The following is a 27,363-nucleotide window of genomic DNA, read 5'->3' on the forward strand; positions in this document are numbered from 1 at the left end:
TCTTAAGACCTATTAAGTTTAAGCCTTCAATTTTAGACATTTTCTAGAATGAAAATCATGTAACAGATTTTGATCAAAATTAGAATAAGGATTCTAAACATAAAGTTTAACTATCATTATATCTTGATTTTAATCTTTGTAAGGAGACATGAAAGTTGTGCAAAAACTTCTGTTAGAGGAATAAATTTTACCTATCCTAGGATGGGTATTCTTTTCATAATCAATATAAAGAAATACCTAGTAATAGTACCTATTTACCATGCCTCCCCATGGGACAGAATTAGACACCAGGGTCGTTTTTTAAAATAAAAAATTGTCTCAGTCGTGAAGGACTGATCCTCCACCGAAACAGAACAAGAAATTGAAGTGCAGTATCTGAAGAACAGATACTACACTTTGAGGTATTTATTTGCTCCCCCACTGAGCAAATTAGGCACAAGGCCGATTTTTAAAGTGAGGAGTGAAGGGGAAATGGGGACCAACTCCCTGGGGAGTAGGGGAGCTGGATAGTGACAATTGGTATGAAGGGTTGCCCCTTCATTGACCAAGGTCTTATATGTGGGGTCAGTATTTATTTGCTTCCCCACTGAGCAAATTAGGCACAAGGCCGTTTTTTAATGTGGAGAGAGAGGGAGGGGGGAGGGAAAGGGGGATCCTGCTCCCGAGAGGTGGGAATGGGAGCTGGATAGTAACTGTGGTCGTAGGGTGATCCGTACCTTGACCAAGTTCAGATATGTGGGGGTAACCCCACATATGGTCTTTGCTAGTCATAGCTAGTCTTTGCTTGCAGCATCTGCCGGAACAGACACTTTGATCTTATCCCCCCGTGCCCAAGGTCTTATATGTGGGGTCGCCCTGACATATGGTCTTTGCTTGCAGTAACAGATGGTATTTATTTGCTCCCCCACCGAGCAAATTAGGCACAAGGCCAATTTTTAATGTGAGGAGTGAAGGGAGGGGGAAGGGAAAAAAAGGAGACCAGCTCCCGAGAGGTGGGAAATGGAAGCTGGTTAAAGGTCAGGCATGTGGGGTTGCCCCCACATCTGATCTTTGCTAGTCATAGCTAGTCATAGCTTGCAGCATCTGCCGGAACAGATGGTATTTATTTGCTCCCCCACCGAGCAAATTAGGCACAAGGCCAATTTTTAATGTGAGGAGTGAAGGGAGGGGGAAGGGAAAAAAAGGAGACCAGCTCCCGAGAGGTGGGAAATGGAAGCTAGTTAAAGGTCAGGCATGTGGGGTTGCCCCCACATCTGATCTTTGCTAGTCATAGCTAGTCATAGCTTGCAGCATCTGCCGGAACAGATGGTATTTATTTGCTCCCCCACCGAGCAAATTAGGCACAAGGCCGATTTTTAATGTGAGGAGTGAAGGGAGGGGGAAGGGGAAAAGGGGACCAGCTCCCGAGAGGTGGGAAATAGGAGCTGGTTAATGGTCAGACATGTGGGGTTGCCCCCACATCTGGTCTTTGCTAGTCATAGCTAGTCATAGCTTGCAGTATCTGCCGGAACAGATGGTATTTATTTGCTCCCCCACTGAGCAAATTAGGCACAAGGCCGTTTTTAATGTGAGGTAAAAACCAGCTCCCCTAAAAGGGGTCACTCTGGTTACCAAAAATAATAATTGTCCCAGTATAGAGGGTTTCCCCTCCATTGACTGGTACAAATTATCTTAAGTGCAGCATCTGCCGGAACAGATGGTATTTATTTGCTCCCCCACCGAGCAAATTAGGCACAAGGCCAATTTTTAATGTGAGGAGTGAAGGGAGGGGGAAGGGAAAAAAGGGGACCAGCTCCCGAGAGGTGGGAAATGGGAGCTGGTTAAAGGTCAGGCATGTGGGGTTGCCCCCACATCTGGTCCTTGCTAGTCATAGCTAGTCATAGCTTGCAGTATCTGCCGGAACAGATGGTGTTTATTTGCTCCCCCACCGAGCAAATTAGGCACAAGGCCAATTTTTAATGTGAGGAGTGAAGGGAGGGGGAAGGGAAAAAAAGGAGACCAGCTCCCGAGAGGTGGGAAATGGAAGCTGGTTAAAGGTCAGGCATGTGGGGTTGCCCCCACATCTGATCTTTGCTAGTCATAGCTAGTCATAGCTTGCAGCATCTGCCGGAACAGATGGTATTTATTTGCTCCCCCACCGAGCAAATTAGGCACAAGGCCGATTTTTAATGTGAGGAGTGAAGGGAGGGGGAAGGGAAAAAAAGGAGACCAGCTCCCGAGAGGTGGGAAATGGAAGCTGGTTAAAGGTCAGGCATGTGGGGTTGCCCCCACATCTGATCTTTGCTAGTCATAGCTAGTCATAGCTTGCAGCATCTGCCGGAACAGATGGTATTTATTTGCTCCCCCACTGAGCAAATTAGGCACAAGGCCGATTTTTAATGTGAGGAGTGAAGGGAGGGGGAAGGGGAAAAGGGGACCAGCTCCCGAGAGGTGGGAAATGGGAGCTGGTTAATGGTCAGACATGTGGGGTTGCCCCCACATCTGGTCCTTGCTAGTCATAGCTAGTCATAGCTTGCAGTATCTGCCGGAACAGATGGTGTTTATTTGCTCCCCCACCGAGCAAATTAGGCACAAGGCCAATTTTTAATGTGAGGAGTGAAGGGAGGGGGAAGGGAAAAAAAGGAGACCAGCTCCCGAGAGGTGGGAAATGGAAGCTGGTTAAAGGTCAGGCATGTGGGGTTGCCCCCACATCTGATCTTTGCTAGTCATAGCTAGTCATAGCTTGCAGCATCTGCCGGAACAGATGGTATTTATTTGCTCCCCCACCGAGCAAATTAGGCACAAGGCCGATTTTTAATGTGAGGAGTGAAGGGAGGGGGAAGGGAAAAAAAGGAGACCAGCTCCCGAGAGGTGGGAAATGGAAGCTGGTTAATGGTCAGGCATGTGGGGTTGCCCCCACATCTGATCTTTGCTAGTCATAGCTAGTCATAGCTTGCAGTATCTGCCGGAACAGATGGTATTTATTTGCTCCCCCACCGAGCAAATTAGGCACAAGGCCGATTTTTAATGTGAGGAGTGAAGGGAGGGGGAAGGGGAAAAGGGGACCAGCTCCCGAGAGGTGGGAAATGGGAGCTGGTTAAAGGTCAGGCATGTGGGGTTGCCCCCACATCTGGTCCTTGCTAGTCATAGCTAGTCATAGCTTGCAGTATCTGCCGGAACAGATGGTGTTTATTTGCTCCCCCACCGAGCAAATTAGGCACAAGGCCAATTTTTAATGTGAGGAGTGAAGGGAGGGGGAAGGGAAAAAAAGGAGACCAGCTCCCGAGAGGTGGGAAATGGAAGCTGGTTAAAGGTCAGGCATGTGGGGTTGCCCCCACATCTGATCTTTGCTAGTCATAGCTAGTCATAGCTTGCAGCATCTGCCGGAACAGATGGTATTTATTTGCTCCCCCACCGAGCAAATTAGGCACAAGGCCGATTTTTAATGTGAGGAGTGAAGGGAGGGGGAAGGGAAAAAAAGGAGACCAGCTCCCGAGAGGTGGGAAATGGAAGCTGGTTAAAGGTCAGGCATGTGGGGTTGCCCCCACATCTGATCTTTGCTAGTCATAGCTAGTCATAGCTTGCAGCATCTGCCGGAACAGATGGTATTTATTTGCTCCCCCACTGAGCAAATTAGGCACAAGGCCGATTTTTAATGTGAGGAGTGAAGGGAGGGGGAAGGGGAAAAGGGGACCAGCTCCCGAGAGGTGGGAAATGGGAGCTGGTTAAAGGTCAGGCATGTGGGGTTGCCCCCACATCTGGTCCTTGCTAGTCATAGCTAGTCATAGCTTGCAGTATCTGCCGGAACAGATGGTGTTTATTTGCTCCCCCACCGAGCAAATTAGGCACAAGGCCAATTTTTAATGTGAGGAGTGAAGGGAGGGGGAAGGGAAAAAAAGGAGACCAGCTCCCGAGAGGTGGGAAATGGGAGCTGGTTAATGGTCAGACATGTGGGGTTGCCCCCACATCTGGTCTTTGCTAGTCATAGCTAGTCATAGCTTGCAGTATCTGCCGGAACAGATGGTATTTATTTGCTCCCCCACTGAGCAAATTAGGCACAAGGCCGTTTTTAATGTGAGGTAAAAACCAGCTCCCCTAAAAGGGGTCACTCTGGTTACCAAAAATAATAATTGTCCCAGTATAGAGGGTTTCCCCTCCATTGACTGGTACAAATTATCTTAAGTGCAGCATCTGCCGGAACATATGGTATTTATTTGCTCCCCCACCGAGCAAATTAGGCACAAGGCCGATTTTTAATGTGAGGAGTGAAGGGAGGGGGAAGGGAAAAAGGGGGACCAGCTCCCGAGAGGTGGGAAATGGGAGCTGGTTAATGGTCTGGCATGTGGGGTTGCCCCCACATCTGGTCTTTGCTAGTCATAGCTAGTCATAGCTAGTCATAGCTTGCAGTATCTGCCGGAACAGATGGTATTTATTTGCTCCCCCACTGAGCAAATTAGGCACAAGGCCGTTTTTAATGTGAGGTAAAAACCAGCTCCCCTAAAAGTAGGCAAAAAGGGGGCACTCTGGTTACCAAAAATAATAATTGTCCCAGTATAGAGGGTTTCCCCTCCATTGACTGGTACAAATTATCTTAAGTGCAGCATCTGCCGGAACAGATGGTGTTTATTTGCTCCCCCACTGAGCAAATTAGGCACAAGGCCGTTTTTAATGTGAGGTAAAAACCAGCTCCCCTTAAAGTAGGCAAAAAGGGGGCACTCTGGTTACCAAAAATAATAATTGTCCCAGTATAGAGGGTTTCCCCTCCATTGACTGGTACAAATTATCTTAAGTGCAGCATCTGCCGGAACAGATACTACACTTTGATCTTGACCAAAAAGGCCAAGTTAATAGTAGCAGTGCATCAAATATCGATAGTGACATCACTCTCCAGTAATGCTGGAGATGATAATGCATGGAATAATTTTCCATCCTCTCTGAATGCTATGGGTGGCAACCGATTCTTGATTTCCACAGAGATATATACATGCACTAAAATTACAACGTTTAGCTAACATATTGTACAATAAATTGTCGGCAAATGTTTGTTATATATAATCCAAGGTTATTATTTTCCAGAGGTGAAGTAACCAATAAAGTTTTAACAAGGTTAATACAAGAGTGCTCAATACTGAGGCAGCAATCACATGTAAAGGTGCTGCAATCATTTTATATATATATATATTATATGGAAAAATGCGCGCATGAAAAGTAATATTCTTAAGATTTTATTAAACCTGGAAAAGTAAAGGACAAGAAATTCAACCTGGAAAGTAAAGAACAAGATATTCTAGTAAAGTAAAAAATAAGAATTTTTTAGACTTAAAATATTGCAGCTAAAAATAAAATTTGAATATTGATAAATATTTTATTTATTATTTGCATATGTTGTTGTTTATTGCTGAGTTAGAAAGGGTGTCAGTCGCTGGATTGAAATTATTTCCCCCCTATTATTTGCATATATTTATGTAGTGAAAATTGTTTGAATAAAATTAATTCATTAGTTAGTTAGTTAGTAGATGGAATTAATAATTTTATAATTTACATAAAAATTAATAATTTTATTATATCATAATTAGGATCATTTAATTCATTTTTTAGCTGCAATATTTTAAGTCTAAAAAATTCTTATTTTTTACTTTACTAGAATATCTTGTTCTTTACTTTCCAGGTTGAATTTCTTGTCCTTCACTTTTCCAGGTTGAATAAAATCTTAAGAATATTACTTTTTATGCGCGCATTTTTCCATATAATCCATGATTTTTCCAGGCATTGCTATTGTATTAATATATAAATTTATAATATTTATTAATGATTGTCAAAAAAATTAGCTCTCAAGCACACATTTATGCAATATTTATCATTCAATCACAGTAGTTCCGAGCCAGGGTCTCTACCGAGACTGCGGTTCATGAATTTGTGATCTGTATAGAGCGTAAACTAACAAAAAAGGAGATGGCACTCGGTGTCTTTTTAGATATTGTTGGAGCTTTTGACAACATACCCTTCAGTAGTATGTTCAAGTTGCTACGAGAACTCAATGTGCCACCAGTACTCATCCGATGGATTGAGTATATGGCGAGGCACAGAACAGTTCAAGTAGAACTACTGAGGGCAACTGTTAAAAGGGAACTAGTTAAATGAACCCCCAAAGTGGGATTTTATCACCTTTGCTATGGAACTGTATGCTGAATCCTCTTTTAAAGTTCGGTTTTTTAAATATAAAAAAACAATACACGGGATTGAACCTAAAATCTTTCCACCAACCCCCGGTACTCTAACCGTTACGCTAACATGTCATATTGGCAAAATCGCAGTAAAAAATATTTATATACAAAAAAAAGTTATGCAAAATAAAAAAAAGCGTTAGTCACTTATGTACTTACTCTCCTGTTTGTGAACCCACATATTTTGTTGTAACTTTTTTTCTACTGAACCAATTTTCGAAATTTTTTTTTCAAAATGTAGCTAATGAGGTGTTCTATCCAACTATATAACCTCTTTGAAATTTGGTTGCGAACGGAATTAGTGGTGGGGGTTTGAATGTGTCTCGATTCATTCAATTTCGGACTTAAGCATATATTCAACCACTACCGTGGTTGAATGATATATATGTATGTATAACAGAAATCCAATTAATCTAATATACTAAATTTTCCTATATATTTTAATCAGTCAAATACATGCTCAAATATTCCTCTTATGTTAGAAAAAAAAGTCCATTTTAATTGTTTTAATTTTTCTTAATTTGTTATTAACTCACCAAGTGAGTACTAAACTTTCTATAACTCTCGATTTTCTCACTCTCTTTATTAACAGATTTTTTTTTGTTTTCCAAAATATTTTTAAAATTTTACCATCAATTAAACTAAAATATTTTTTAATTTTACCATCAATTAAGCCAAAATATTTTTTTAATTTTACCGTCAATTAAACCAAAATATTTTTTAATTTGACCATGAATTAAACATCAAAGTTCATGATTTTAAATTAAATTCAAAACAAAAAAAAAGTAAAATCCAAATGAATGACAACAAAATTTTTTCATATCTAATTTTCTAAACATGGATATATACATTCAAATACATGTTAAACAATAGTACTACTAGTGGTGATATTATCTTTTGTTTGTAATGGACAATTCCTATCTTTTTATTTTTCCCCTTTATTACTTTCGATTGTTTATTAACAAAGAGAAAGAGTGACAGAAGTGAGGATGATAGATACCACATAAAATAAGAAGACCAAGCGACATACAGTGAGAGGATGAGAGTGATAAATAAAAACTAATCAGGAAATGGGGTCACGTAGGAAATTAATTGTTCTGATTAGTTGCAAATTTGCAATCAAGATAGAAGCTTTTTTTTTTTTTCAAACATAACATAATCCCAAAAACAAGAAATGTATTTTTTTGTGTGTGTGCGTGAGATTAAATATATATGTTTAAAAAAAAAAAAGCTTTATAGAAATAAACGTTGATTAATTCAGGTTTAGTATGATAATAGATATAGCCTGGTGGAAAATTCTATCTTTTAATATTGATATTGAAGTGTTTAGTATTCAGTCTTACAGGGTGACCCTTCCCCCCCCCCCAAAAAAAAAACGGACCCCAACTCTAATTAGGCCCTGTTTCTTAGTGTTTTGTCCGAATGAAATGAAACTTTGGTCATAACTAGTTTATTATATTCAAAACATCACATCAAAACACTATGGTCTTTGGCCTTTTTTTCTCCGTTCTACAGCATATGTTCTAGATGGCCTCCATTTAGCTCCATGCATTTCTTGAGGTGCAGCACGAAGTTGTCCATGACATTCTTACAGACCAAATTGGTAATGACTCTCATCTCCTCCTTGATGACTTCCTTGAGTTCTGTGATGGTTCTGGGTTTCCCTGTGTAGACTCTGTCCTTAAGATAGCCCCAAAGAAAAAAAATCTGGGGGCTTAGGTCTGGGCTATGAGATGCTCACTCAAAATCAATCTTAAGACTGATCACTCCGCCTCCAAAGTTCTCTTTCAGCCAATCTCGGGACAGGTTTGAGGTGTGAGAACTTGCTCTGTCTTGCTGGAACCAGAACTTGCTCATGAGCGACAGGTAGATGGTCTGGAGCTCACTCTTGAAGGTTTTGAGGATCTCCACATACCGTTCCTTGGTGACTGTCACTGCTGCGCCAGATTCTTCAAGATTGTAGCCCACATCATGCACTTAGGAGAGTGCAGGGGCTTAGTGACTACTTCATTGGGTCTGGAGGACCCCGAGAAGACATTTGTCTTGGAGTTCGCCTTTCCATCAAGATGGAAGTGGACTTCATCTGAGGTCCAAAGGAGGTTAAGGAAACTTGGTGTCTTCTCGAGCATCTTGACTGCCATAGCCCTCCTCTGCTTCTTGTCTGAGGATGTAAGGGTCTGCAGTGTCTGTATTTTGTATGGGTAAGCCCTGATATCGTTCACCAGCACTCTCCTGCAAGTCTCACGGGACATACCGAGAGACTGACTTCACTTACGCACAGAGCGTTTCGGACTCTGCTGGAGAAACTCTCACTCTTTCAACCAGCTTGGCTGTTCGCTTCTTGAGACGTCCCGAGTGGCATGGACGGTTCTCTCTGGCAGCGTTGAGGTTCTCCACGGTCCCATACTTCTCGAAGTGGTCTACCCAGTTCTGAATTCTGCTTTTGGATGGAGCCCTTTTCACATTCGAACTGACGCATGAAACTGTCCTGAGTTTTCTTAAACGAGCCTGTCTTGTAGTAAAATTTAACACAGTGTATTCTTTGTCCCAGCTCCCACTGGGGTCTTGGTGTACTCACGGTTGTTGATTCTGCCATGTGCTATAAAATAAGGGCAATTGGTGAATGAATAAAGGAGATATCACATAAAGTGTACACGGGGTCCGTTTTTTTTGGGGGGGGGTCACCCTGTATGTAACAAAATAGATTTTTATAAACATGAGTGTAAGAGAGGTAACTCTTTTCAATCAACATGAAATGGTTTAACTAATGCAAATGTTACTTTTTTATCTTTATTCACAATAAAAATAAATGCAAAAATTGGACCCATTTTCTCGTCCTAATAGCAAAGTCAAAACTTTCCTACTTCAAATTAATTTAACTTGACACAATTTTTTTCATCTTTTTATTTATATATATATATATATTATATATATATATATATATATATATATACTGTTTATGTATATGCAATATCAGTCGGTTTACTAATTTGCATATTCGTTTTAAAAAGAACATTTATTAATTAACTATTGTTTTTAATTCAATAGTTGTTTTGATTTTAACATAAAAAAAATAGTTTTGTTTCCCAATATTGTTTTATTTCCTGGACAAATATTTAGCATTTGGGTTCAAATGTTCCCTCCTTTTGAGGGACTCACTTGATTTTCAACAAGTTGTGATCTATTTCTAAATTGCAAGTGAAAAGAAAAATTGATGTCTTTTTTCTTTTTCTTTCGTTACGGTCACATTCTAACAATAAATTTGTTTCAAAATCACCAAAAATGTTAATGCTTATTCATATAACAAATTACAATAAAGTGAATTAGATGTTTATTATTTTAAATTAATGTAGCAAATTTTTCAAAGTGTCAATGTCAGCTAGTTCACAGGATATTGCATTTTTTCTTTTTTTTTCAATAAAAAAATAAAAAATAAAAAAGTAATAAATAAATAAAGCTTACTTTCATAGAATGACTTATAAAATAATGCTAAATTAGTTTTAAAACCTTTTTTCACAGAAGAGACATTGATTTCAAGCCTGTCTCTGCTCTATCATTAATCTCATGGCAAGTGCTCATATGAGCTTCAATCTATGGTCCTTCCTTGCTAAACTCACAAAAAACGCTCCTCTAACTACAACGACCATCAACCTTCCCCCCTCCCACTCTCTATCTGTGCCTAAATCTAAACACAAATTCCATGAGCAAAGCTTTTTTCCTAGAACTGCCTGCCTGTAGAATGATGTTCTGATGGCCTGTTATCACCTTCAAGTTTAATGTAAACAAATTCTTGTTGAGCCGCCCTCTCTAAATAATCCATTTCTACCACTGACTATTAATACGCTGTTGTCTCAGTGACCACCATACACTCATTAACCCTTATCCTCAAGTGACTTTCAGGCCTTAATAAATGGAGATTCCTATGTAAAAATATTTTGCAAAACAAAAAAACTGTCTCATTTCCACAATATTCTCCATAGTAAAAGTCATCTTGTGTCTAACTTTGCCCTTATGGTGAGGCAAGTAAAAATGAGATTTTATAGCCGATAAAAACAATCGATTCCAAAAAATATATATATATATATATATATATATATATATTCATCATTTTCAATCCTCTCATAATTTCAACTCATAATCTATCCATCTTATTAATCCTCATCTTCAAGTGGCTTTTGGCCTTGATAAGGCGGTGACTCTTTATAAAAAAATTTTTTTTTTAACTTTTTTACTTTGAAGGTCACCACTTATCAAGGCCAGAGTGCAACTCTAGGATAAGGGTAAGTGTCAGGTAGATAGTGAGACATGATCAGTTATGGTGGGACTTAGGTAGGGCTTGATTATTTTAGAAGACGGCTCAATAGGAATTTATTCGTATTAGATTTGAAGATAGGCATGTTATAGTGAATCGGGAAGCAGGCCCATGGTATTGCATTCCACAGACGAACAGTTCTAGGAAAGAAACTCTGCTCATGGAATTTTCGTTTCGCCTTTTCTTTTTTTTTTTTCTTTACATACATTTGCATTGAAATTAAAACTTTTATGAAAAGTTTGTTACTGTTATGATTTTTAATTAATTCCATATTATTATTTTTTTCTTTTTAAAAGAAACGCTTATTCATTGAACCGTACACAAACATTAATGATGCCGTTGAATGTGACCTGGTCTTCCATCAGCTGGTTGAGGACGTTTTTGAGCAAAGAATCCCGATCTCACCACAGGATGCTGTAAGTTTTATTTTATTTTGTTTTTGTTGCATTTTAAAATTAAAAGTTTAAAAAATAACACACGCTGAGATAGATGCAATGCTTGTAATAATTTTGAATTTTTATGAGAAGAAACCAATTTTAATCTATAAAATGTCCATTACCCTCTGAATTTTAAATTCTTGGAGTTAAAACAATTATTAAATTTGACAAAAAAAAAAAGAAAAAGAGATATTATTCATCAGTAATTGGTTTTTTAAACGTTTTTTTGTCTTTTTTTTTAGGTTCGACTTTGCGCCCTCAAACTCCAGTCTGAAAATGAAGATATTCGTAGAGGAGAGACTGACTACAGGTAACTATAGATTTCTATGCTCAAATTAATCATGAAATACATTTTTCAGATGCCTTAATCAAGATCTTCAGTGATGCACTGTCTTCATTGCTGATTTTGGATTCCACATCATATTGGCTCAGACACCAACCCCAACCTGACTCCGGACACACCAGATCATCTCTTTGAAAACTATCAGTTATGTGTGCCGACATTGCAAAAAAAAAATAAATAAAGTGTTCTAACAATCTTAGATTTTTCTAATATATATATATATATATATATATATATATATATATATATATATATATATAAGAACAAGTAGTTAATAAAACATGTTAAAAACACTTTGAAAAAGAGTTAAAACACATTTAATTTTAAAAAGGAAACACTAAACAAGTAGGACTATCCACTTATTTAGTGTTTCCTTTTTAAAATTAAATGTGTTTTTAACTCTTTTTCAAAGTGTTTTTTAATACTTGTTCGTATTATAAGCTCTATCTATCTATCTATTGGTTTTATCGAGCTTTTACATCTGGTTGAGATTAATTTGTAAATATTAATTCTTTAATATTTTATGTTGCCATCTTGGATCATTTTGGTAAACTTAACTGTAATTCTTATTTTATTATATATATATATATATATATATATATATATATATATATATATATATATATACACACACACTAGAAGCATGCCTATCCCAAGGCAGGTGAAGGACTGTGCTAATGGGACTTATATACAATGTAGTTGAGATAAATTTGATTGAGAGAGCTAACATATTTCATTATGCGAGTCTGCTATTGAACCTAACTAGACTGGTGCCACTTGTAATCCCCCTCCTCCAAATAAAATATTTGTTATTTGTTTAAGAACTGGAATTAAGGTTTCCTTGTGATTAGAATTCTTTGTTGTGACGCTGACTGAATTGAACATTCAATCGAAACACAATGAGTGGGACGATCCCAGCCTGTGCAATAAACACCCAAGTGCATGGTGATACACAGAAAAAAAACTTTACAACTATTATATACTCCAAATTGTTTTGTAAAGAATAAAAAAAAAATGATCAAATGTTTCTCAAACATCCTGCATGTATATCGCCTTTTTCATTGTAATTGAAATCTGTTCTGTATTTTATTATTTTTTTTTTTTACTAGTAGGACCCGTGTATAGGCGTTGCCCGGTGGGAGTATGCCCACCCATCCAATGTGTGAAAAAAAATAATAATAATAATTAAACTATGGTTGTTAGTGGGAGCCACTGCCGGCCCAGTAAACTAGCGGACACTGGTGCCTGTGGCCCAAATGAATCTACCATGATAAAGTAACAACGTTAGTATTTAGAAACCCATTCTTAACATGGGAATTTGATTACATGCTGTGATTATTCTGTGTTTTCACCTACCGTGTCAAATAAAAGATGTTGCGATTGTGATGTTGCTCATAAGATACAATGCAGTATTTTTTATCATGACTGAATGTGTCTAAAATGGTGTTCGAAAGCTACATAAGATAGTGGCTACTAGGCTAGATGTATTGAATTATTATGTGGTATCTGTTGTTGCAAACCTACGATACTTTGGTCCTGAGGGAAATTTCTGCAGTCATTTTATTATATATGAAGATTTATATAACCAATATTAATTTTGACTCACGCGTGGACATAATGATATTAATGTTTAATCCGACTTCTTTTTTTCTTAATTCAGTTCAGTGATGAGAATATTGCCCCGTGATATGCGACCACACGTGAATGTTGAAGAAATTTCTGCTGCGTACAAGGCACTCAATGATGTCTCGCCCCAACAAGCTATCATGTCGTTTATTCAGTTGCTGAAAAATTGGCCACTTTTTGGTTCAACAGTATTCGAAGTTTCTGTGAGTATTTGAAAAGAAAAAAAAAATATTTATTAAAATTAGATTTATTTAAGCGAAACAGAACATCCCAGCTTAGATATCAACTGGTTTATGATTGCTATTTAACTATAGTTCAACTGGTCAGACAGCCGAGCACCAGGCTCTAAATTGAATAGGTATATAAACACATGTACAGATATTTGTATTTATTAATATACTAGCAACATATGAGGTGTCTTAAATAAGTTTCCAGACATTTTTGCTTACAGACATTCAATATGATCGTAGACTCTTGAAAATTCAGTATGCTATTGCTATATTTCTTATGAGATGACTTATCAATTTTTATGATTTCAGATTAAAATGAACAGCTATAGCAGGAATTGGAATACACCCTACTAAAGCCTGATTGTCACAACTGGTGAATTTCAAAAATACAATCTGGACGTAAGGACACTTTAGAAGAATGATATGCAATAAAATTCTATTTAAAACTTTGAAAAAAAATGCCACAGAAACGTATGGAATGCTTCAGATTGCTTTTAGACCATCTTGCATGAATTGAGCATCAGTTTTTGAGTGGCATAAGAGATTCAAGAAAGATGGGAAGTCTGTAAGAGATGATGAGAGGTGTGGGAGGAGTAAGGAAGTCAGAACATCAGAACTGATTGGCCAAATATAGAATTTCGTGTATCTAAAGAGACAATAAGTGCACAGTTTGATGTCAGTGTGGGAACTGTACACACAATTATTTTCGAGGAACTGAAGATGCAGAAGATTTGGGCAAAGTTTGTCCCAAAGATGCTCAGAAGATCACAGACTATTTGACCAAAATGAGCATCAAGACAGTTTCTCACCCTCCGTATAGTACAGACCTTGCTCCATGTGACTTTTAGTTATTCCCTAAGCTCAAGAAAAACCTTAGACACTGTCGTTATGAGACAATTGAGGAGGCTGTGACGAGGGTTATTGACACACTCACACAAGAGAACTTTAATAGAGCCTTCCAGAAGTTGTTGGAACAGTACAATAAGTGAATTACAGCCAGAGGAGATTACTTTGAAGAGAATTAGAGATTTATGTGTGTACTATCAATAAAAGTGGCCATATGAAAAAGTCTGGAAACTTATTGAAGGCACCTTGTACTTCATAGGATGTCCATCAATAAAAGTTTTGCGGGGAGATTCCACGTAGGCAGGCTTTGGAATCTTCACTCCTTGTTGCAAAGGTGTGGGATTTGCCTGGAATTTGACTTTTGTTTTTTATGCTTCTTGTTAATCCAAACTCCTTTGCTGCATCATCGTCTATTTCTTGTGCTTCTTTCAAGGATGCTGCTCTCGAAAATTAAGGACATCAACACCTACCATCTTATACCACACATTATGTTGTGAAATAAATGTAACATAATTGAAAATTATTGCGAATTCATTCTAATATTGTCATTATTCTTTGATATGTTAACTCATGTCCATCGTGTTCCCCATGAACCGCATTGATATAGCCTTCAAATATGACTCCTTTCATATTACAATGCTTCAAGCTAATTGCTACGTCCTTCTCACCCTTAATCTGTAATGATTCTTTTTCAGCAATCGTATACATCAAGTTTACCAAAGACATTGCTTCTTGCTGTACACGAACATGGTATACACTTTTTGGAACTCAGAACATTTGTGAGTAGAATTTTTACTTTTTCATAAACTTCATTCTCCTATTGATTTACATCAAGAAGTAATTGAATTACATAAACCTCTATATTCTTTAAATTGGAATTCATTATTGAGATGAGTTATTATTTATTTATTTTTATTTATTGCGGACTATTATCTTCATTTTTTTCTTAGTTGTTTCATGACGTTTCGGCCAACTATTCCTCTGGCCTTCATCAGGCGGCACAGTTGATAGAGACATTGAATCTCTATGTTTCCAAGTGAGAATTGTCTGAAGATAGCGGTTTCAATCCTACCCAAAACCACGACAACAACTACAGAAGGCAGTAATTGCAGTGGATGCAGTCAGGAGATTCAGAGTTCCTATCCATCGTGATTACCACCTGATGAAGGCCAGAGAAATAGTTGGCCGAAACGTTGTGAAACAACTAAGAAAAGATGAGGATAATAGTCCGCAATAAATAAAAATTAATACATAAACCTCATCTAATATATCAATCTTATTACCTGCTACCCGAATTAAAATCTATATCTAGTATATAAAGTAGTCTCTTGATCATTTCTTTGTGTGTGTGTGTGTGTGTGTGTGTGTGTGTGTGTGTGTGTGTGTGTGTGTGTGTGTGTGTGCATCATTATACTATGTTGTGAAGAAGAAGAATAAAATGTAATTCAGTTCCTTTCAGGAAATACTATATCTGGCTCGGAATTATTTTTAAAGGTCACATCTTTAAAAAGAAATAAAAAGGGGGACGTAACTCTGCATTTGTCCATACAGTGTTATTTCCACTTAGTTAAATAAAAAAAAAATAAAAAATGGCATAATTTAAAAAAAAAAACAAGAAGATCAAAACAAAGTGCAAATAAATACACTATGCCTTTGTGAAGTAGCTGATGAAGAGGCAGCCTTCGAGTTGCCATTGACTATCATCAATCACCTTAAAGTGCAAATAAATACACTACGAGGCTACACTATTATTGAATATGAATTTTCTAGTGAATAGATTGAAAGTAAAAAACCTGAACTTTTAAATGGCAAGAAATTTCGACTCCAGGATTCAATCCTCTTACTACCAACTCAGCATTATAAAATGAGAATCAAAAGTAAGTGGAGTAATTTAAGAAAAGCAGTGGCACCTTTTCCTATGCCTTTGTGAAGTAGCTGATGAAGAGGCAGCCTTTGAGTTGCTATTGACTATCATCCATTACCTTACTTTAAGATCTTTAAATTATTGGTATGGAAATAAGTAAGAATTAAAAGATAATAATGTGTTATTAAATTATTTCTTCATTTTAATATTTCTGAAAAAATATTTCAAAATATATAAGATATTTTTTTAAGAATTTTTTTTTTTTAATGTTCCTTACAGAACGTTGAAACTGAAACTTAACATTTGGACTGGACGGATATATAAAATTGAATTTTCAATGTTGAGCCTAAATAGCAATACATCTGATAAATTAATATTTGATTCTAACTAGCAATTTTATCCCTTTTATACTTGCAGCATGTTCTTTGTATTAAAAAGTTGTGATTTACTTTAGGTTCATTCCAATAATAATTATTCTGGCAAAGAATATTATTACAATGGAGACATTTTTAAATAATGATTTGGAATGCTCAAAATCTAAAAGATATAATTCCTCTACACTTAAGGGTAAAAATTTGATATTTCATATACGAGGGTCATTCCTAAAGTAAGGCCTTCTATTTTTTTTCACTAAGAAACTAAAACATTGTAGAGTTGCAAAGACAAGAGTGATACTATTAAAACGAGCAATTTTTGCACCCCAGAATTTATTTTTCTACATAGTCACAATCACTTTTGCCAATGATGAATGATGCCTTGGTCATAAAAGTCTGGAGTGTGCTTTGTCACTCATATTTCCGTTGAAATCGACAAACCCATCTTCTAACTGTGCTGATATCAGCTGCATCAGCTTCGTAAATGGTCAACAGTGAATGTTTATCAGTTCAATTTTTTTCTGCAGGGAGTAATTCAATGACGCATCTCTGCTTCTGACGCACATCCATGACAGGGGTTATTTTCTTAGTGTCTTATACTGTCAATACCTGCAACAGAGAGATGAAACTTTCAGATGATGAATGTATAAATTCAGCTATTATAACAATCCAATTTGCAACTCCTTCCGATCCATTCGGGCAGAATAAAAAATAGGAGCCATTGCTTTTGTCAGTCCAAAATGTTTTTGGTTTACCTAAAACATTAAGCTTCAACATTGTTTTTATGAAATAAAAATATTTTTAATTTTAAGAATTAATTTTGATTCTTTTCTTTTTGGTTTCAGAGAGTGATTTCTTCCTTTTCTTATTGTGACGTTGCCCATTCCAGTCCTTCCCTAACCAGCATCATGATTGTCATCGGACATGTTGCGAAAGGATCAAAATATATGTTTAATACGAACCAAGTAAGAACAACAGTCTGTTTTTTTTGGTTTTTTTCTACAAGAGAGTTATCACTTATCAATATTGTATAGTGTGTATTATATCTTTATATATCTTTATTTAAATAAGAAATTCGAAAACTTTGAAGTGTCGGATATATAATGATAAAATCATTTTTTTTTTTATTTACTTTTTTTTGTGTTGTAAGTCCAATATTTCGCTAATAAATAGCCTCTTCAGGGTAGAAAATCCGGTCCGTGAAACTGGTGCACAACACACGCGGACTCACCGGAACAGCATGTACATTTCTCTTCTCTTCCGAGGCATTGCCTCCACTATAACAACAAAATGGGGAAAAGAAAAAAAAAACATCACGGATCGAATTTCCTACCCTGAGGAGGCTATTTATTAGCTAAATATTGGACTTACAACACAAAAAAAAAGTAAATGATTTTATCATTATATCCGACATTTCAAAGTTTTCAAATTTCAAATGGAACTCTCTTCTGTTTGCCTGTTTCCCACCTGACTACAACTTGGATGCTTCAAATCCAACATAAACAAATTCCTGGTAAACCGCCCTCTTAAGTAAGACACTTTATCAAATCTCCATTACTAATGATTACTACAATATTATCCCAATGATTACAGTACACGCAATAACCCTTATCCCCGAGTGGCTTCCAGGCCTTGATAAGTGGTGACTACAATGTAAAAATAAATTTCTCATATAAATTTTATTTTAAAAAAGTGTCTTCAAAAAGTGTGTGACCATCTTTTACTTAAATATATATATATATATATTTCAAAGGCGTACCAGTGGTTTCATTGCATTGAATCAACCATTAAAGGCTGAATGGAATTAATACAATTCATCAGCGACTTTGAAAAGGCAAAACAACGCAAAGTAAACAAGCAGAGAAAAACACTGCTCAACAGATGGTGTCTTTACTCAGAGTTTCTGATGTCAAGATAGACCTTAGTAACAGATTCTGTTTATGGAAGGAAAGGAGGGATGGCAGGAAGGCTAATGTAGGGCGTGTGTGTGAGGGAGAGAGTGTGTGTGTGAGAGAGAGAGAGTGTGCGTGTGTGTGTGTGCTTGTATGTGCGCGTACACGTGTTTCTACATGTATATTTACCAGAGAATATATATATATATATATATATATATATATATATATATATACTGGGGTTTTGTTCATGCTTTCCAAAAACTCTACTTGATTTTATTGTTTGGAGAAATCTTTATTTGGATTTCATCATTGACAGGACAGCCTCGCATCGCTGAATCGATTCAGATCTTTTTTTTTTTCATTTTCTCATCTTGAATCAAGATTCTCCCATTAACTCTAGACTGTTGAACTGACGAACTCACACTCGAACTCTGTCTATTTATATGGATGCATGTGAGTGGGCTGTAATTCCCATTAACTGATCGCACCCAACACACACTCACAACACAGGTATACACTCTGTGAACAAAAGTTCCTGAGTTTGATGTACGTCATAACCTTTGTTAACCCATTAGCATTCCCTGGCACCACAAGCTGCATTCACTCAACACCATGCCAACTCATGCCATGGACTCCATAACATCAAGGTCCAAAAGCCACTCGAGGATTAGGGTTAATTAATGTAAGGTGCTAGTGTAGTAATTGTTAATGGCGTTGATTGGGTAGAGTTTGGAATATTTAAGGGGGCGGCTCAACAAGAACTTGTTTACATTGGACTTGAAGGCTGATTACAAAAAAGACGTAGATTTTTTTTGTTACACAAGTGCCAAAATTGATGAAGGAATGAAAAAGTATGTTTTGCTGATATTAACATGAAATGCCATCTCACTTAGTGAAGTTAAAAAAAAAGAAAAGAAAGAAAGAAATGCCCTTTTCTCTACCCTGCAACCTCTTTCCCACAGAAGAGACGTAGCGAGCCTGTCGTTGTTCTATCATTATTTCCATAGCAAGTGCTCGTCTGAGCTCCATTCTCTCGTCTCCCCTCGCCAATCTTTTTCAAAAAACACCTGACTAGCTGAAACCACCGTCAATAATTTCCCCCACTCCTTATCTGTGCCTAAATCAAAAATTTGATTCCATGAACAAAGCTTCTTTCTTAGAACTGCACGCCTGTGGAACTCTGTTCTGCTTGCCTGTTTCCCTCCCGACTTCAACCTGGATGTCTTCAAGTCCAACACAAACAAATTCCTGATGAACCGCCCCTAAGTAATGACACCTTATCAATTCTCCAATACTATTGCTACACTATCCCATTGATTACTGTACACACAATAACCCTTATCCCCGAGTGGCCATTGGGCCTTGATAAGTGGTGAACTCTGTGTAAAAAAAAAAAAAAGAAAACGTCTTAAACTAGAAAGTTTTAACAGGGGAAAAAAAGGACAAAATCTCCAAGTGTTTTGCTGTTGTCATGTCTTTGTTGGTAGAACTTCAGTGTAAGCAAAGGAAATAAAGTTTAAATGTAATGTAAATAGGCATCTCATTCGTCTCCTCACATAATCCCCTGTAGTAATTCAAGTGACAATACCTTGTTTTAGGTTAATATTAAGTTGATGCAAAAATAATGTTTTCTGGCATTCAACTTCATGTCAAAAAACGACATTACTTGTGCACCAATTTAATAGTAAAAAAAATAATGTACACGATCATCAAACAGAAAAAAAATCAATTTCTTAATCTAATAACAAATTATAAATTGGCTTGTTTAAAAAAAAAAAAAAAAAAAATGTCTGTCATCGACCATGAAAAACAAATCAATAAATGTTCAGATTATTTTTTCTGGCGTGTCACTTTCTCCAACAATATCAGTATTTTTTTGCGTTTAATATTCAATTTAAAACTACTTGGAATACGTTTTCATTCAATTTTCATTCATGTGTGTGTGTGTGTGTGTGTGTGTGTGTGTGTGTGAGTGAGAGAGAGAGAGAGAGAGTGAGATAATGTATGAAAGTGAAGGCCTGAGGATTGCACCGCATGAAAAGAAATGATACGAGAAAAGATCCAACGAATGTGCGAGTCTTCAAAAAACAGGCTTAGTTCTAATGGCCACAGAGGAAGATTAAATCTGGACAGTATAGGGAGATGTGTGCAAGACAGGAATCTTTGTTGGCTTAGTCACACTGAAATAGTTCTTGGAGTAACAGGCTCAGTTGGCAGGGGAAAGCCCAGAAAAATATGGGAGAAAGTGATAAGAAAGTGATTTGAGATAAAGAGAGATAAAAGAAAAGATCTGCCAGAGATAAATCCATTCGGAAGTCGATTCTTAAAAGCCACCCAACACATGTCAGCATACAAAACAGATGTTACACCAAATATGATCATGATGTCAGTCACTGAATTATCCAGGATTTAAAAAAAACAAAACAAAAAAAAAACTATGCTGTCATTGAGCATAAAGAAAGAAACACATCAATAATCACCGGATATCTCCCATTCTTCCATGTTCTTTTTTTTTTTTTTTTTTTTTCCCCCCCTTTTTTATGGTAACCTTCAGTCTTTGTACAGACTAGGAAAGAGTTTTTTTTTTTTTTTTTTTTTTTTTTTACAAATTACTTTTTAACTAGCCGGAGAAAGTTAATGTGATGAGAAACATGATATCAACCTTCAAATGTCTAATAAAAAAATGGTATTCTGCATCTAGTCTGGTGCACTGCAACATCTGCTGTGGCGATATGGTTCGAAACTGGAATTGGTTCTCTGGATGCAGGCCTAGGGGGATGATAAGGAGACCTAGGTTTGCCCAGTTACTAGGGTCCTCCTCTTGACATTGCAATTGCAGACAAAGTCCGATGGAAAGGCAAGGCAATATGATTGGAGCCACCACATGTATATAAAGATATAAATATTCACATGTATATGAAGATATAAATATTCACATGTATATGAAGATATAAATATTCACATGTATATGAAGATATAAATATTCACAAAATTACAGACGCAGCTGGCAAAAGCATGTATAGTTTCTCTGTTGCACATTCCCTTTCACAAACTATCACTTTCCTCAACCCATATCTCAGATTGTGAAGATCAGCAAGCCTCACTTCTCAATCTATTCCTGACTACCGAGGCTTGTTTGATGCCCATAGCCAACTTGGGAACGCTAATTACCTCCTCATAATAGTAGATACAACTGTTAACTTTCAGTCCTGAAGAGCCGTTGTTCAAAAATAATACTACAAACTTGCTGGTTGGGAATCTATCAGAGATTACTTCAGAGACCCTTAAAACCTTTTCTCTCCCTGCTAAACAAATTAGGTAACTGAATGGGCCAAAGCAGGCATAGAAGCACATGAAACAGCACGCAAGAATTTCCACAATGTTTCTCGTCAACCTGTGCATCTGCTATTGCGTATAAGCAGCAAGTATTCCACTGATTCAGATACAAAAAGACTTTAAGAAATCATTGTAATAGTATAATAGCCTCAGCTAAGAGTAGGTATATTGAGATAATTAAAAAACACATTGAGTCACAGAAATTAGGAACTCATGGTTTCTGGAAAATCTATAATAGTGTGTTGAATAATGGACAATCAGCAATTTTCTTGCTATCCAACAACTATGATGTCACATTGAACAGAAAAAGCTGAGTCGCTTCTCCAGCAGTTCACCTTAACCTTCACAAATCACTCTCTCCCAAATTTCCCAATGAGGAAAGAAGCCAAACTTGATGATCTGATCATCAGTCCTTCTCATGTCTGTTTTATTGTAATAAACCTAGACACTTCCAAAGCATGGGAGTCATATTTTATCCCTAGTATATTAATAAAGAAATGCTCTGCTGGGCTGGCCCCTGTCCTCTCCAAACTTTACAACAAATGCCTTGCTGAATCTTACTTCCTAGATAGATGGAAAATTCTTTCTGTGGTATCAATGTTCAAGAATTCTGAAAGAACTTACCCACTCAATTCTCGTCCTATTACTCCTTCCGCTCTTTATTTGCTACCATCTTTGAGTCGCTAATTAATCTAGCGATAGTCCACCACCTCATTAAGGCTAAACTCCTTTCTGACCAACAGTATGGATTTAGGCAAGTCCATTCTGCTGTGGATCTCCTAAGGATTATCTCATTCTGATATTCAGAAACGACCTCCCTGGTGCAATTATGTCCAAGATTTACTGATGACACTGCATTATTCTAGACAAAGATCCAAAACCATTAAATATTACCATCCATTATGTCTCCATTTCACTACAGAGTGGTGAAATGATTAAAGCCGAGAAAATTTATTTAATACTCTATACAGCTATGGCACGAACCACAGTTAGGAATTTATTTATGGAAATCGATCTAGACCAAAAATGCCCAAAACGATTCTTTTTATTGTTTTTGCTTTTTTTTTTTTTTTAAACTAATTTTCCATAACTTGTACTAACAATGAAATGGTAAATATTTATTGATTTTAAGCTGCCAGTAAAACTAAAATTTATAGGTAATCTCCATGCACATATTACATGGGTTTTGCGGTATTTATTTTTATTATTTAATTATATTTATTATTTAATTATTTTTATTATTTAATTATATTTATTTTTATTATTTAATTATTTTTATTATTAATTATATTTATTTTTATTATTAATTATCTTTATTTTTTAATTATTTTTTAATTATATTTATTTTTTAATTATATTTATTATTTAATTATATTATTTAATTACATTTATTATTTAATTATATTATTTAATTATATTTATCATTTAATTACATTTATTATTTAATTATATTTATTTTTATTATTTAATTATATTTATTATTTAATTGCAAAAATGTTTTACAGGTAGAAAATATTCAGTTTTTGCGATAGGTGTGCCACAAAAGTTTAAAGAACTCAGTAGTGTGCCACCATGTAAAAAGGTTGGGAACCACTGTTCTATGCTCATTATCTGATCACCATGTGCCATACACTAATTTTTCTTTTAATTTTTGTCATTTTCTTATACTTTCCAGGCTACACAAATTTCCCAGCTCATCAAAGACTATGTAGAAGAACTAAGATACCGTTCTTTCTCTCTGCAAGCAAGCTCACATCACCAAGCAACAGGAAGTGGAGGCGATGATACTGAAGCGAGCAGAAGTCACCATGATACAGGCTAGCTAGCATTTATTAAAACCCAGGCCTGGTCACAAAGGTGACGATAAACACTCTCTGCTACAACAGCAATAAGAACCCAAAATGAGGGGGGACAAAAGAAATGGCTTTCAAAGACTCAAAGACAAAAAAGGAAAAACAAAGAAAAGAGAAACAAAGATGACGTCAATTTGAGAATAGCCGCAAAAAAAAAAAAAAAAAAAAAATCTGAATTGGTTAACAAATTCCAATGAAATGCAAATTCAAGCCAAACATGTCTTCTTTTTTTCTTTCAGAATTTGAGAATGAAAAAATGGCTAAGAATTCTGTTGCTACAACTGTTCCATAATTTCTTCCCTTTATTTTACCCTCCACGTAAAAATATTCCAACTCTATTTTGGCAATAATGAATCTTATTAAATAGGTTAAGAAGGAGTATCTTCAACAAGGATTATAAAATAGAACTTAGATTTAATAACCCATACACATCTAAACGATTACGCACAGGTTTATGTGTGGTATTTTCTCATTATTCTCTCCATTATTCTGTTTATTTTCCAAATTTATCCGGTTTTATTTTATTTTTTTTTTTTTTTTGCTGATTTTTTTTTAAGAAATGTATGGAGAAAAAAAGATTTCAAATTATCTTCCATTGAAAAAAAAAAAACGAAAGACTTTCTTTTTTTTTTTGGAATGGCATACAAGAGATTATATACATATAAACATTTTAAATAGAACGAAAGGAATGGGTTAACATTTTTAAAGCCAAAATGAAGAGATTGAAAAAAGAAATGTTGAAATTCAAATCAAACCCGATTGATTGTTTTATATATATATATATATATATATATAAATGGTTTGTTGTAAGTTCAGTTATAATAAAAACTAAAAAAAAAAAAAAGAAATCATCAGCATTCTACTTGCTTGACTTTTAAACGCAAAAAAATCTACTAAAAGACATCCTCATCCCACCCCCAACAATCAGCACCAACTTTGTCAAAGAGAAAATGAAATAATTCATACAAAAAAAAAAAGCAATTTTCTTTTATAATGTTAATTATTCAATTTGATTTTTTTAAATTATTTTATCTTCATCATTACAATCCTCGATATAGTTGAACGCTCTTGATTGGATAGTTAACTTTAAACCAATCATAAATAAACTTTTATGAAAATTATAAAACATTAAAATGGAAGAAATCCGATAAAAACAAAGAAAAGTGCAAAAAGACATTTTTTAAATAAATTTTAAAAAAAACAACATATTTAATGAATCTGGACAAAGTTAATTTTACATAGTATTAAATATCCCCCTACCCTTTCACTTTATAAAGTTTTTGAACTGCAACACCAACAAGAAATAGCAAATACATTATATATAATTAAATGAGTGATTTTTAGTTTTCAACTGGACTCAACAACAGTCTAAATTAATTTAAAAAAAAATTATCATCAGATGAATTTTTAAATCTCGTTTGTACGGAGAACAAACATGTTGCCGGCCTTCAGCAAGCTTACGTATTTGGGAAGACCTTTTTTTTTTCTTTTTTTGAAAAGAATAAACAAATATTTGAGAATTTCTCAGTGTTAAATATTTTTTTTTTCTTTTTTTATTGTTCTTGGTTGATGTCAAACTAGTGTACATAGTCTGTCGAAAATGATTATCCTTCTTCAATTTTTGCACTAGTAGTCATACTCTAGTATGAGACGTTTTTTTTCTTCTTTCTCAACGTCAGTTTTGTTTTCTTTCTTCTTTCTAAACGTCACTGTTAAGAAAATGAAAGTAAAAAACGTATAAACCGGTATAGAAAAAAAAAATAAGAAAGAAAAAATGAATCAAAGAGTGAAGTTGGGGGGGGGGTGATGTTATCCTGTCCAGCTTACAATTTGCTTTCTCTTCTAGCCACACATGTACATACATAATAGATATAAGAACTTGAATGCCTACTAGACTATCCTCTAGTGTCTAAGGTCTCTCCATATAAGGATTTGTCAGGACAATCTGACATTAGTATACTTTCCCCTTTGTAGCCTAAACCCTGACTAAATATTCAAAATAAAATAGTATTTGCAGCCTAAATAAGATGCCTTCAGTTTGGCTCACAATAATCGTAAAATGAAACCAATCATCTAATAAGAAACCATAGAAAATGAATAATTAATTAATAACAGTTCGTTTTTCAAAGGAATATGCAAATTAGTTCATCTTTATGTAGTCACTCGCATATCCATGACTGGGTATATTAAGAAGTTTGTTTTAATAATTTTTAAATAGAAAAAGTAGGCTTTTAATATCAATGTCAGAGCGAGAAAAAGACTCAACTTAATAGGTATATATAGATTGAGATACTTATATTTTGGATCTTGTCATACGTGAAGTTTCCTTATCAAAATATGACAATTCATTGGTAACTGTCGAATTACAAATTCATCTGTTTTCTGCAAATAAAAATCGTGTTGAATCTGAGTTTGTTGAAGAAAGAAAAATATCAGAAAACTATTTAAGAAGGGTGTTTAATAGGTACCTCATGCACGCAACACAGGTTTAATTCCCCCATATGTAACACAATGTAATTGTAATTTAATTTAATCATCATTATTATTATTATAACTTTTGGACCATTTAAAAGAAAATTCAAATAAACTAGTAATCTATTAATATAAAAATGTAATTCTTGGTTTGTTCAAAATCGATAAAACCATATTTCTACATTACCAATTTATTTGAAATTTTCAGACAACCCATCTTTAGAGTCGAGGGATGTTTCCATGTTATTAAAATAAATTAACATCGCTAATTAAAAAATGTTAAATAAAATAAAAATATTTTTCGTAAGCCGATAGTGCAGACCTGTCTTGTTGGTAGAACTGAACTTCTGTTTCAATTCATTTCATACACCACGATTTGATGAAACGAATTAGAAGATTTCATTTTCTGTTTACTCGATAAGTAAAAAAAAAAAAAACAATTCATTCGTTTATCTTCCAAATTTTTTAATTTAAAAATTTTTTCTTTATTATATCAGGCAAAAAAAAACTCAGTTGTTTCGATATAAGAAAATATGAACTTTTTATTATTAAAACTATAAATTGTTAGGCGAAAGTACAGTTTTTTTTTCAGAGAAAATTTATGGATTGATAACGTGCTTAAATAATATTTGGTGCTAATGCACTTATTGATCTGCGCTATTTTTTAAATCGTATTTCCAAGTTTAATTAAAGTTTTATTATGTTTTTTTTATTCAATTGTATGGTTAAAAGTACAGATTAGGTAAAAAAACACCCCCCCCCATGTTAAGAATGGCTTTTTAAATAATAACGTTATTATTTCAGCATGGATCACTTTCTGCATGAGTACCGTACTTTCACCTAACAATTTAAACAAAACATGGTACTTATGCAGAGAAAGTACCATGCTAAAATGATAATATTTAGAAAGCCATTCTTAACATGGGGAGGGCGTTTTGTAATTATTCTATACTTTCACCTAACAATTTAATAAACAAAACATGGTACTTATGCAGAAAAGGTACCGTGCTGAAATAATATTGTTATTATTTAGAAAGCTATTCTTAACATGGGGAGGGAGTTTTGCATCTATTCTATACTTTCACCTAACAATTTAATAAACAAAAATAGATAGTACTTATGCATAGAAAATACCGTGCTGAAATAATGTTATTTAAAAAGACATTCTTAACATCGGGATGGTATTTTGTAACTATTCTGTACTTTCACCTAACAATTTAATAAACAAAATTTGGTACTTATGCAGAGAAGCTACCGTGCTGAAATAATGATGTTATTATTTAGAAAGCCATTCTTAACATGGGAAGAGGGGTGTTTTGTAACTAATCTCTACTGTCACCTAATAATTTAATAAGCAATAGTTAAACTTAAGCAACAAGGAACAGTAGTTAAACATTATTATTTAGAAAGCCATTCTTAACATGGGGAGGAAGATATTTTCTAACTATTCTGTACTTTCTGTGCTAATGCAGAGAGTGATCCGCGCTATTTTTTAAATCGTATTTCCACGTATAATTAAAGTTTTTGATATGTTTTTTATTCAATTGTAAAGTTAAAGTAAAGATTAGGTAC

The 27,363-nt window shown here is 35.1% G+C and overlaps 1 protein-coding gene across 2 annotated transcripts in view; it reads left to right on the forward strand.

The window, feature by feature from the left end:
* LOC145260324 (myosin-VIIa-like) overlaps positions 1-24,039 on the forward strand; it is a 965,294-nt gene extending 941,255 nt beyond the window's left edge. For both annotated transcript variants that reach the window (XM_080118214.1, XM_080118215.1), the window contains 6 exons: positions 10,812-10,931; positions 11,195-11,262; positions 12,956-13,124; positions 14,693-14,776; positions 17,081-17,200; positions 23,142-24,039. In XM_080118214.1, the coding sequence (XP_079974340.1) occupies positions 10,812-10,931; positions 11,195-11,262; positions 12,956-13,124; positions 14,693-14,776; positions 17,081-17,200; positions 23,142-23,288 (708 nt within the window). In that variant the 3' untranslated portion in view covers positions 23,289-24,039. The remainder of the gene's footprint in view (positions 1-10,811; positions 10,932-11,194; positions 11,263-12,955; positions 13,125-14,692; positions 14,777-17,080; positions 17,201-23,141) is intronic.
* The last annotated feature ends 3,324 nt before the right edge of the window (positions 24,040-27,363 follow it).

This window comes from Euprymna scolopes, chromosome 36 (assembly GCF_053919585.1).
Source record: "Euprymna scolopes isolate OS-2025 chromosome 36, ASM5391958v1, whole genome shotgun sequence".
Lineage (NCBI taxonomy): Eukaryota > Metazoa > Mollusca > Cephalopoda > Sepiida > Sepiolidae > Euprymna > Euprymna scolopes.